The sequence below is a fragment of the Lepus europaeus genome, chromosome 8 (genome assembly GCF_033115175.1).
Source record: "Lepus europaeus isolate LE1 chromosome 8, mLepTim1.pri, whole genome shotgun sequence".
Lineage (NCBI taxonomy): Eukaryota > Metazoa > Chordata > Mammalia > Lagomorpha > Leporidae > Lepus > Lepus europaeus.
Window position 1 is genome coordinate 53,215,097 of NC_084834.1, and position 12,081 is coordinate 53,227,177.

Here is a 12,081-nt window from a genome sequence, read left to right on the forward strand (position 1 = left end):
AAATAAAAGTTAAAAAAATTATAGATGTTATTTTTATATGGACTTAGGGCTATACAGTTTTGCTATTTCCTTATGTTTCATTCTTGGTCAGTGTTGAGGTTTTTTTTTTTTTTTTTTTTTTTTTTTTTTTTCCTATTTGCTTAGTTCATCTAAGTACATCAAGCTTATTATCAGAAAATTGAATGGATCAGTTTTCTTTCCAGCCCGATTGTTTATTCTTCAGTGGTCTTGTTTTCAATACTGTTGGCAAAACCAGGAGGTAATGTCAGCTTCTACTTTTCGGCATTCACCAAACCCTACACCATCTAGCTCTCACTAATTCCAAGAGCCATTGTCTATCTTTGCTGTTGCTACCATGGTTATTCAGGCCCTTTGTGGTTCTTATCTACCATTTATCACAGACTCTTTAAAGACTTTGCCTCTGCTCTTGACTCACTCCAGTCTACCTCTTTAGTAATATCAGAATGGCCCTTCAAAATGCAGATCAGGTCATATTGTGCTTCTGTGAATTCCTCCACTCCACAATTTTTTCTTCTGTAAGGAGAATACTCAACTATTTAATAATTTTTGTTTGCAGAAAATGGAATTGTGATTTCCTCTAAAAGAACTTAGAGTTTCAAACAGCTGTAACTATTATATTTTAGGTTGATTTGAATTTTGTTAAGTTGCTTTGTTTTTGCAGTGCTGAATTTCTATGAACATGGTGTAGCTAAGTTGCATCTTAATTGGTCCAGCCTCATATTTATTATTTTCATTTGATATGATGTAAAATAATGTACTTAAAAGCAGTGACAGATAGTATTCTAATTGGAGATAAATATTCAGTCTCATAAGACTTGTGTACAGCCAAATGTATATTCACATGTAAGGCACAAATATTTGTAGGAAAAAGATCATCCCACAAAAACAAATCTTATGTGTTATATGTCCTGAAAGCTTTGTTTTCTGTTGTTGTGCGGGTTTTGTTTTTTGTTTCAGTAATCATTGGAGCATTCAGAAGATCTCAAGTGCTTTTGTGGAGGCAGCTGTTTGGCACAGCAGTTAAGATGCCACTTGGAATGTTCACATACCTTATTGGAGTTCCTGAGTTCAAGTCCTGGCTGCATTCCCAAATATAGCTTCCTGGCTAATGTGTGTGAGGCTCTGCCACCACATGAGACCCGGATCAAATTGCCAGCTTTTAGATTCAGACTAGCCCAGCCTGCATGTTGCAGGCATTTGGGGAGTAAACCATCAGATGCGAGATCTCTCTCTGTCTTTCTCTGCCTTTCAAATAAAATAAATAATTTTTTAAAGTACTTTTGTGGATATCTAAGACTGGGTAATGCTTAGTGAATATCTCTTATAGGAGACTTAAGAGGGGCACAAGCAAACTAAGAGAATAAGAAATACAATCATCCTTTGTATCCTTGGGGAACTGATTCCAGAATACGCCCACCGCTTCATGAAAACTCAAATCTGTCAATGCTGAAGTCTCTTATATGGAATAGCATAGTATGTGCGTAAAACCTATACACACCCTCCATATACCTTAAATAATCTACAGATTATTTGTAACACCTAATACAATGTAAATGCTGTATAACAGTCGTCATAATGTGTTGTATAGGGAATAATTACAAGGAAAAACTTTTTCATTTGTTCAGATGCAGCTTTTAATGTTTTTCACCCACGGTTGGATGAATCTCCAGATAAGGAACCCAATATGGAGAGCTAACTATTTGTAGATGGAAAATGGAATCATCTTTTGCTGTCGCCATGTTGTATAGAAGGAAAACTGATTTCCATAGTAAAGAATGTTGATTTATTAGTATTAATTCATTAATTGATTGTTAGTTTATTAAAGACATTCTGTTTGAAGAGACCACAACTTCTAGTCCTTTTCAACTAATAATCTTTTTTGTCTCTTCTAGGTTTTAGAAAAATAAGCTTGGATGACCTTCGGAAAGCGTATATTGTCAAGGATGTTCAGCAGTACATTCTTCACCGTTTAGATCAAGAAGAAGCTTTGCGACAACACCTCACAAAAGAAACTGCAGAGATGCTAAATCAGCTGCACATTAAAAGCAGTGGGTGCTTTCTTTACCTAGAACGAGTGCTAGATGGAGTAGTAGAAAATTTTATTATGTTGAGAGAAATTCGAGACATCCCAGGAACTCTAAATGGTCTGTACCTCTGGCTGTGCCAAAGACTTTTTGTAAGAAAACAGTTTGCAAAGGTTCAGCCTATTTTGAATGTCATCCTTGCAGCCTGCCGACCTTTGACCATAACAGAATTGTATCACGCAGTATGGACCAAAAATATGTCATTGACCTTAGAAGACTTTCAACGCAAGTTGGATGTCCTCTCCAAACTGCTTGTTGATGGACTAGGAAATACTAAAATACTGTTTCACTATAGTTTTGCAGAGTGGCTTCTAGATGTGAAGCACTGTACTCAGAAGTATTTATGTAACGCAGCAGAAGGACACAGAATGTTAGCTATGAGTTATACCTGTCAAGCCAAGAATTTAACACCACTGGAAGCACAAGAATTTGCATTGCACTTAATTAATTCAAATCTGCAGTTAGAGACAGCTGAGTTGGCGCTGTGGATGATTTGGAATGGCACACCTGTCAGAGACTCGCTGTCTACTCTAATACCCAAGGAACAAGAAGTGCTGCAGCTGTTGGTTAAAGCTGGTGCTCATGTCAACAGTGAGGATGATCGCACATCATGCATAGTCCGACAAGCCTTAGAACGAGAGGATTCCATAAGGACATTATTAGATAATGGAGCTTCAGTAAATCAGTGTGATTCAAATGGGAGAACGTTATTGGCTAATGCGGCCTACAGTGGTAATCTTGATGTCGTGAATTTACTTGTCTCTAGAGGAGCAGATTTAGAGGTAGAAGATGCTCATGGACATACACCACTCACTCTAGCTGCTAGACAAGGACATACCAAGGTGGTTAATTGTTTGATTGGATGTGGAGCAAATATTAATCATACTGACCAAGATGGCTGGACAGCATTGAGATCTGCTGCTTGGGGTGGTCATACCGAGGTAGTTTCTGCACTGCTTTATGCTGGCGTAAAAGTGGACTGTGCAGATGCGGATAGCCGAACAGCTCTAAGAGCAGCAGCGTGGGGAGGACATGAGGATATTGTACTGAATCTTCTACAACACGGTGCTGAAGTTAACAAAGCTGACAATGAAGGTAGAACTGCTTTGATAGCAGCAGCTTACATGGGACACAGAGAGATTGTGGAGCATCTGCTGGACCACGGAGCAGAAGTGAATCATGAGGATGTCGATGGCAGGACTGCACTCTCTGTGGCTGCGCTGTGTGTTCCTGCCAGTAAAGGGCACGCATCGGTTGTGAGCCTCTTAATCGACCGAGGTGCTGAAGTAGATCATTGTGATAAAGATGGCATGACTCCACTGCTGGTAGCCGCCTACGAAGGACACGTGGATGTGGTTGACTTGCTTCTAGAGGGGGGAGCCGATGTGGATCACACAGATAACAATGGCCGTACGCCCCTCTTAGCAGCCGCTTCTATGGGCCATGCTTCAGTAGTAAACACGCTTTTGTTTTGGGGAGCAGCTGTGGACAGCATTGACAGTGAAGGTAGGACTGTCCTGAGCATAGCTTCAGCACAAGGAAATGTTGAGGTGGTACGCACGCTGCTAGATAGAGGGTTAGATGAAAACCACAGAGATGATGCTGGATGGACACCTTTGCACATGGCAGCCTTTGAAGGCCACAGATTAATATGTGAAGCACTTATTGAACAAGGTGCTAGGACAAATGAGATTGACAATGACGGCCGAATCCCTTTCATATTGGCTTCACAGGAGGGCCATTATGATTGTGTTCAAATATTGTTGGAAAACAAATCCAACATTGATCAGAGAGGCTATGACGGGAGAAACGCACTACGGGTTGCTGCGTTAGAAGGACACAGGGACATTGTTGAATTGCTCTTTAGCCATGGAGCTGATGTTAACTACAAAGATGCTGATGGTAGGCCCACCCTGTATATCTTGGCCTTGGAAAACCAGCTTACAATGGCTGAATATTTTTTAGAAAATGGTGCCAACGTAGAAGCAAGTGATGCTGAAGGAAGGACAGCGCTTCATGTCTCCTGCTGGCAAGGCCACATGGAAATGGTGCAGGTTCTCATGGCCTACCATGCTGACGTCAACGCTGCAGACAATGAGAAGCGCTCCGCTTTGCAGTCTGCAGCCTGGCAGGGCCATGTCAAAGTGGTTCAGCTTCTGATCGAGCATGGTGCCGTCGTTGACCACACATGTAACCAGGGAGCAACTGCACTCTGCATTGCAGCCCAGGAAGGGCACATTGATGTTGTGCAGGTGTTGTTAGAGCAGGGTGCTGATCCTAACCATGCTGACCAGTTTGGACGCACTGCTATGCGTGTTGCGGCCAAAAATGGGCATTCCCAAATAATTAAATTATTAGAAAAATATGGTGCATCTAGTTTGAATGGCTGTTCCCCATCCCCTGTTCACACAATGGAGCAAAAACCTCTACAGTCAGCGTCTTCAAAAATGCAGTCGTTAACAATTAAATCAAATAGCTCTGGTAGTACAGGTGGAGGGGAGATGCAGCCTTCATTACGTGGTTTGCCTAACGGGCCAGCTCATGCCTTCAGCTCTCCTTCGGAATCTCCAGACTCTACGGTTGATCGCCAGAAGTCATCGCTGTCAAATAACTCCCTGAAAAGCTCAAAAAATTCATCCTTAAGAACTACTTCGTCGACAGCTACTGCTCAGACAGTGCCAATTGATAGCTTCCATAGCTTGTCATTTACAGAACAAATTCAGCAGCATTCATTGCCACGCAGTAGAAGTCGACAGTCAATCGTGTCCCCTTCTTCCACAACACAGTCCTTGGGACAGAGTCATAATTCCCCAAGCAGTGAGTTTGAATGGAGTCAAGTAAAGCCCAGCTTGAAGTCAACTAAAGCAAATAAAGGGGGAAAATCAGAAAATTCCAGCAAATCCGGGTCGGCTGGGAAAAAAGCTAAGCAAAATAATTCTTCACAGCCAAAGGTATTAGAATATGAAATGACTCAGTTTGATAAAAGAGGACCTGTAGCCAAATCTGGGACCAGTGCACCACCTAAACAAATGCCTGCAGAATCTCAGTGCAAGATTGTGATACCTTCAACCCAACCGGAAGTTGGTCGATCCCAACAGCAGTTTCTCATTCATCAACAAAGTGGAGAACAGAAGAAGAGAAATGGAATAATGACAAATCCGAACTATCACCTTCAGAGCAACCAGGTTTTTCTCGGAAGGGTTTCAGTTCCCCGAACAATACAAGACAGAGGGCATCAGGACGTGTTAGAAGGGTATCCTTCAGAGACAGAATTAAGCCTTAAACAAGCCCTGAAGCTTCAGATTGAGGGTTCAGACCCTAGCTTCAACTATAAAAAGGAAACGCCATTATAAAAGGTAATGTTTTGTCGATATAAAGGTTAAAATATCAAAAGTATAGTTTCCTATGCTTAGAATACTCCTTTCTCTAATATATATGTGATTCTCTCATCACCTAATCCCCATTCAGATCTCATCAACCAGGCATCTGCTTATCATCCTTGTAAATTTGAATGCTCCCACCTCTACCACTCCCATTTTTCATTTCTTGCTTTATGTTATTCAAAGCACTTATTTGCGAACAAACTGTATATTTTATTTCTATGGTTACTATTTGTCTCCCCAGCTGAAATGTAAGCTTTGTGAAGATAGGGATTTTTCTCTGTGTTCAATGCCATATATCAATGCCAGGTATCTGCAATAGTGCTTCAACTTGTGGTAGTTTCTCAGTAAAAAAGTCATTGAATGAATGAATCAATAAATGACTATCAATTTATGGATGCCAGTTAAGATTTCTTGTCCGTGCAGTCATTTCCCCCCTTGTAATTGGTGGTGATAGAGAGGGGGGTCTATGCCTGTAGTACTCATATTTTTGGTGTAAATACATGTATTGCTTAGAAGATATTAATAGTAACACCAGTAAAAAGTAATTTGCAAATACTAAATGCATTCCTTTCTATCCAGAAAGAAGTTAAAGATTTAATCAGTAAAAGACAATTTTCATTGTGACGGATCTCTCAAAGTGGTGTTTTCTCACACCAAAAATGGCTGTAAAAGTTGCTAAATGGATACATTGACAAGATAGGTATTTAAGGTCCATTGTATTTAGATGAAAAGTTTAATGTATATTTAAACTTTGCCCTTATAAAAGTTATTGTGAGTTAGAGGATTGTATGATCAGACTTAAATTTTCTTTTAAAGATGTATTTATTTATTTGATAGTTCGAGTTACACAGAGAAAGGAGAAGGAGAGGCAGAGAGAGAGAGAGAGGTCTTCCATCCACTGGTTCACTCCCCAATTGGGCTGCAACAGCCAGAGCTGAGCCAATCTGAAACCAGGAGCCAGGAGCCTCTTCCAGGTCTCCCACACAGGTGCAGGGGCCCAAGCACTTGGACCATTTTCCGCTGCTTTCCCAGGCCAGAGCAGAGGGCTGGATCAGAAGTGGAGCGGCTGGGACTCAAACCAGCGCCCATATGGGTCGCCGGCACTGCAAGTGGCAGCTTTACCCTTTACACCACAGCGCCTGTCCCTAGACTTAAATATTTTTAAAATGAATCACATTGGTGAATGAATTAACTACTTTATACAAATTATTTCTGAATGACATTTGACTTGCAGCCCATAGATACACATTCACTCAAGGGTGAAAGATAATAAATAAATGTATTCGCAAGATGAGTATGTAGAACCCATTTATTTAATATGAAATAAAAATTGTATTTCTGAAATAAAAATATGTTTTCTTCTCCCCACTACAAAGGATACTTCACTGATTATGTAGGGGAAGTTAGTAGGAAAGTAAGTATATAATTCTTGTTTGATTGGTGCTCTTTCACAAGCATATTTCCCATATTGAAGATCAACCTGAACATTAGGAATCTTTGCTAACTGGTTTATCTTATAACTACTTTTTTTTTTTTTCCACTTTGCCTAATCATTTTTCTTCCTCTAAAGAAATTGTGCTCTTTCTGAAAGCAAACTGAAGTCTCTCTTGTTTCTTTTGTCTTGGGGGGAACATGTTTTAGGGATAAGGTAGATGAAATATTATCAATAAATTCTCCTTGTCATCTTATGATAATCATCTTTTCCTGTGAAGCTATGGGTAGCCAATCAAATGTCACTCAGAAATAACTTTCATAAAGTGTTTAATGCATACACAAATGTGGCTCATTTAAAAGTAGTTAGTTATGGGGCCAGCATTGTGGCATAGTGGGTAAAGCTGTTGCCAGTGACAGTGGCATCCCATATGGGTGCCAGTTCCTATCCAGGCTGCTCCACTTCCCATCCAGTTCCCTACTAATCACTTGGGAATAGCGATGGAGAATGAGTCATGTGCTTTGATCCCTGCTACCCACTTGGGAGACCTGGATGAAGCTCCTGTTTCTGACTTCAGCCTTTCCCAGCCCTAGCCATTGTGGCCACCTGGGGAGTGAACCAGTGGATGAAAGATCTCTCTCTAACTCTGATTTTCAAATAAATAAATATTTAAAAGAGTAAAAAAAAAAATAAAAATATTTAGTTCTGATGGTACAATCCTCTAACTCTCTTGATAACTTTTGTAAAGGCAAAGTTTAAATATATATTAAAAAGTAAAACACTGTAATGAGCCTCTAATAGACAAATATGTTTTGTGCTTTACGGGGTAAATAAATATATGTATTCTTACCTAAGGTCTTAAAGCTATATGTAATTATATAAGTACAATATAGAAAGTTAGTTTTTGTGCTTCTTTAAAGTAAATTAAGTTTCTTAAAAAAATGAAATTAACTTTGAGATGCAATGACTTTGAACAGCCCTGTCTCCACTGTTGAGGAACGCTTTTTTTTTTTTCTTTTTTTCATGCAAATTGTTGAACTCTTTACTTAGTATAGAGTTGGCCTCCTGTGTAAAAGTTAATTGAAAATGTATCTTAATGGAGAATGGGGCTGGGAAAGGGAGAGGGAGGAGGAGGGGTGAGAGGCTGGGAATGGTGGGAAGAATCACCACATTCCTAAAGTTGTGCTTATGAAATGCAGGACGTTTTTATTCCTTAAATAAAGTTTTCTTTGGGGGAAAAATTAATTTTTTTTCTTTTGCATTAGTTTCCCATTCTGTGAAACAGAAGACGTTGTGATTGGAGTAGTTCTTCAGCTGCTGGATGAAGACGTGAAATGCCTGTTGATGTGCTGGAAAACAGATGAAGAATGTGACATCTGCAGTACAGTTACTTTGATTACTGTAATGTGCCTAAATAGTAAGGCTGCCTTCTCAGTGTAACCCTCTGTGCTTAAAATACTTCATTTCGTGTGCTTTGTACTCACTACACAAGAATAAGCACTTTTTAAAAATGCAGGTATATACTGCAGTTCCCTGAGAGAAGCTGAAAAAAATTGAATAAAATATTTTAAGTTAAGATTTGATAAATGTGCATGTGCCATGGTCAAATATATATGAAAGGGCAGTGTTCCTAGTATTTATTTTGTTCTTTTTTTGTGGCAAGAGTTAAGCATACTGTTTCAGTCACATTTGCATTGTAATGTATGGCCTATTTCTGTATCTTTAAAAATATTGCTCAATAAAACAAATCTTGCAACTGTTTCATGTTCACTACACCCTCAGCATTGTACAAAAATGAGTTTCTGTATAAATGCCACATTGAAGTGAGAAGAATTGTTTCCTGATAGATTTAAAAACTAATAATTGCTACTAGTTTGGGGAGCTGAGTTAAATAGTATAAATCTGAATTTTCCCAGTGGAATCCGCCTCATCTCTAGTTAGAGATGTCACAGCAACCAACCAACCAATCAGACTATAGGCAAAACAAAGTCCTATTTTATTCACTTTCCACTAATATCTCACTGCATCTCCAAGAATATAGACTCATTCTTGAGGCATGAAAATTCTCAGGGCCAAAGCCATGCCTCAGTTGCATGTGTGTACAGAGGGAGATACACCTGTGTGTCTAAGGGTAGATTTCTTTTGACCCCTGAACAATTCATTGCCCTGTCTCTTCCTCCCAGATAAATAAAATATAATTTATCAGCATAAACACTAATGCTTGCCTCTCTCACACCTATTTCTATTTTGTAAATCACTGTGTGTCCAAAATAGCCCCTCTCACAATCAGTTGGGTTGATGTTCATGGTTAGCTGGATGAATATTCTTGATGAATGTAATCTGTGCTGTCCCTCTCAGATGACACCACCGCCAGCACAAGTGTTTTATTTATTGTTATGTGATGATAGTGATGGATTTGCACTTTTCTATCCACATACTCTTTCCTGTTTTCTTCTTTGGACATTTGTACGCAGGATGACTGCATACCAGAGTTACAGGAAAATTCTATTACCAAGGAAAATAAAATTGGTCAAAAGAGCACATGAGCCATAGCCTCGGCCTCCTGTGTATAGCCTAGACCAGAGGAGCCAGCTTAAGTGAGCTGTCCCTTTGTCTGGAAGGCTTGCCATAGTGCTTAGAAGTCAAGGTTTTGGATTTGATCTTTGAGGTCTGCTGATTCACAGAACCCAGAACTTTTGTTTTTCCTATGTACTGTTGATAAAGAGGAGGAATGAGGAAAGAGAATTTGGAGGTTGAGCACAAAACCATTGCTACTACTGGAAAAAATCTGTAGACTCTGTTGGTGTCAGAGGTCAGTCATGTCATCTGTGGCTATGAAGGGCGCTTAGGTGATATCGTTGTTCGTAGACATGGAAATATGTGATTGGATGTCATAAACGTTTCACTTGAATCTTTGTTTAAGGTGTTTCATGCTTTTGTTTCTTAAAGTCAGCAAAACTCATTTTGTCTGTGTCATCTAAGAATGAGGACTAGGAGATAAGTTGATAAGTTCAATCAATATTAAGATGACATAGCAATATTGAAAACTCGAATGTGAATGTTTCAAGTATTGAATTCTTGTCCCTATGGGACATTTATTAAATACACTTAATGGGACTCTTGCAAAGCAGCCTTAAAAAGTGTTAATGATTCTGTTAATAGATATGAACACATACTGTTTTTAGAACCAACTTAAGTCATATCTCAAATACAGCACATTTACATTAAGTAGAAGATGAAGCTGTAGTTTCTTATTAGCTGTGTTTTTCTTTAGAAAGAGAACCCTAAAAGCTGCCAGTTTTTCTATTAATCTTGAATTATTGTCATTGTATTTATTTAATTTTATTGTTTTTACAAAATTGCACCTTGTGGCCAAAGGGCAAAGTTAAGATTCATTGCATAAGGGATTTTATGTTTTTCAGAGCTAAATGTTTTCATATCCATTCTGTATTACGCTTGAAACAGTTAGTAGGAAGAGATCTTGTTGAAAAAATATAATTTTCAAAAGTAAACTCCTCTGGATGTTTTTATATAAATTATGTTTTGGACTAGAACATAAGTGACTTTCAGTTAGGTTCAGGAAGGCAAGGGTGCAGGATATGCCCTGCTTTGCTTCATTGTTTCTGTGGAGAATTTGATACCGTAAATGAAAATGACTTTGCTCCATTAAAAAAAATGAAAAATAGTCCCCAAAATATAAAACTTCTAAATAGCTATTTTTGAAATTAAATGTTTAGATTTTGTAAATCAGCTGTTGCCACTACACAACTTAAGATGCTATGTGCTTATAATGTTTTTGTAACATTCCATCTGTGTGCCCATTCCCTAAATGGCGTGAGTTGATAATAAAGGAGGTGATAAAAATACGGTAATAAAAGATAAAAATCTGAGTGTTCCTAGGAAAGGTTTCGGGAGGAAAATTGACTGGAAGTCAGTGTGTACTGCAATGTACAGCCAGTATCTTTTGTCCCCTGTCCTCACTCCCACCACCACCGGAATCCTCACTAAAAATAATTCACTACTTTAAAGAAAAAAAAAAAGGAGTAAATACTTTTCTCTATGTTATTTTGGCTGTGCAGATGTTTGTTTTGCTTAATGTAGTCCAGTTATACTTCTCAGCAAAGTAGTTGCAGACAAAGGCTTTCTTTTTATTTTTCCCTGGGTTTGGGGTATGTAAATAAATAGCCTAAAGTGTACATTGAATTTCACATTGTAAAGGTTTTATTTTATTCCTTGTATTATATTATGCAAAAAATCCCTATGTATATGAAAGTGCATAATAAATATATTTGCTTTACAGAGGATATCTTGTTTTAATTTTATCCTTAACCCGTACAACATGTATGATATGCTATAGTGAAAACAATTGTCAGTTGTTTTAATATTTTAAGTATTGAAGCAAGAAATTTGGAAACATTTTACAAGGAAAAAAATGAGGTAGAACACTGTCCAACAATGAGATAGAACCCTGTCCAAAGGAAGGTAGGGAAGCAAGAGTTCACAATGTATCTTGCTAAAGTTTCCATGAGGATTTTTCCTCGGGCTCTCACATGGCTGGTTCCATGCCTGTGAGAATTGCACTTATCCGAAACAGTGTGTACGTGTGTGCTCCTGGGTCATCAGCATGGTCCGGCCACCCCTGCCAGATATTTTGGGGTTATATTGCAAACAGCCCTTTACTTTCTAGATGAAATTTGTGTGAGTCACTTCACAACCCTCTGTTTCCTGCCCCAGAACACAACAAACACACAGGCATGTATAATGTGCTCTAAAATGTGTTTCTCCAAAGAGAGGCATCGAAAAGGTCAACAGGGTATTTTCTGTACAATACTTCTGTAATTACTGTGCATTATAGTAATTCCCATAATTGTGTTCTACGTTAACATGTTAGATTAAATTAAAAAAAAACTTATTCTATGGGGCCAGCACTGTGGCGTAGCAGGTGGAACCACCACCTACAGTGGCGGCATCCCATGTGGGCGCTGGTTCAAGTCCTGGCTGCTCCACTTCTGATCCAGCTCTCTGCTGTGGCCTGGGAAAGCAGTAGAAGATGGTCCAAGTCCTTGGGCCCCTGCACCCCACGTGAGAGACCCAGAAGAAGCTCCTGGCTCCTGGCTTTGAATCGGCGCAGCTTTGGCTGTTGCACCAACTGAGGAGTGAA

General features: G+C 39.0%; 1 protein-coding gene across 2 annotated transcripts in view; it reads left to right on the forward strand.

Annotated features, from left to right (window-relative positions):
• The window catches only part of ANKRD50 (ankyrin repeat domain containing 50), a 57,632-nt gene extending 46,413 nt beyond the window's left edge, over nucleotides 1–11,219 (forward strand). For both annotated transcript variants that reach the window (XM_062199660.1, XM_062199661.1), the window contains exons 4-5: nucleotides 1,914–5,461; nucleotides 8,186–11,219. In XM_062199660.1, the coding sequence (XP_062055644.1) occupies nucleotides 1,914–5,458 (3,545 nt within the window). In that variant the 3' untranslated portion in view covers nucleotides 5,459–5,461; nucleotides 8,186–11,219. The remainder of the gene's footprint in view (nucleotides 1–1,913; nucleotides 5,462–8,185) is intronic.
• The last annotated feature ends 862 nt before the right edge of the window (nucleotides 11,220–12,081 follow it).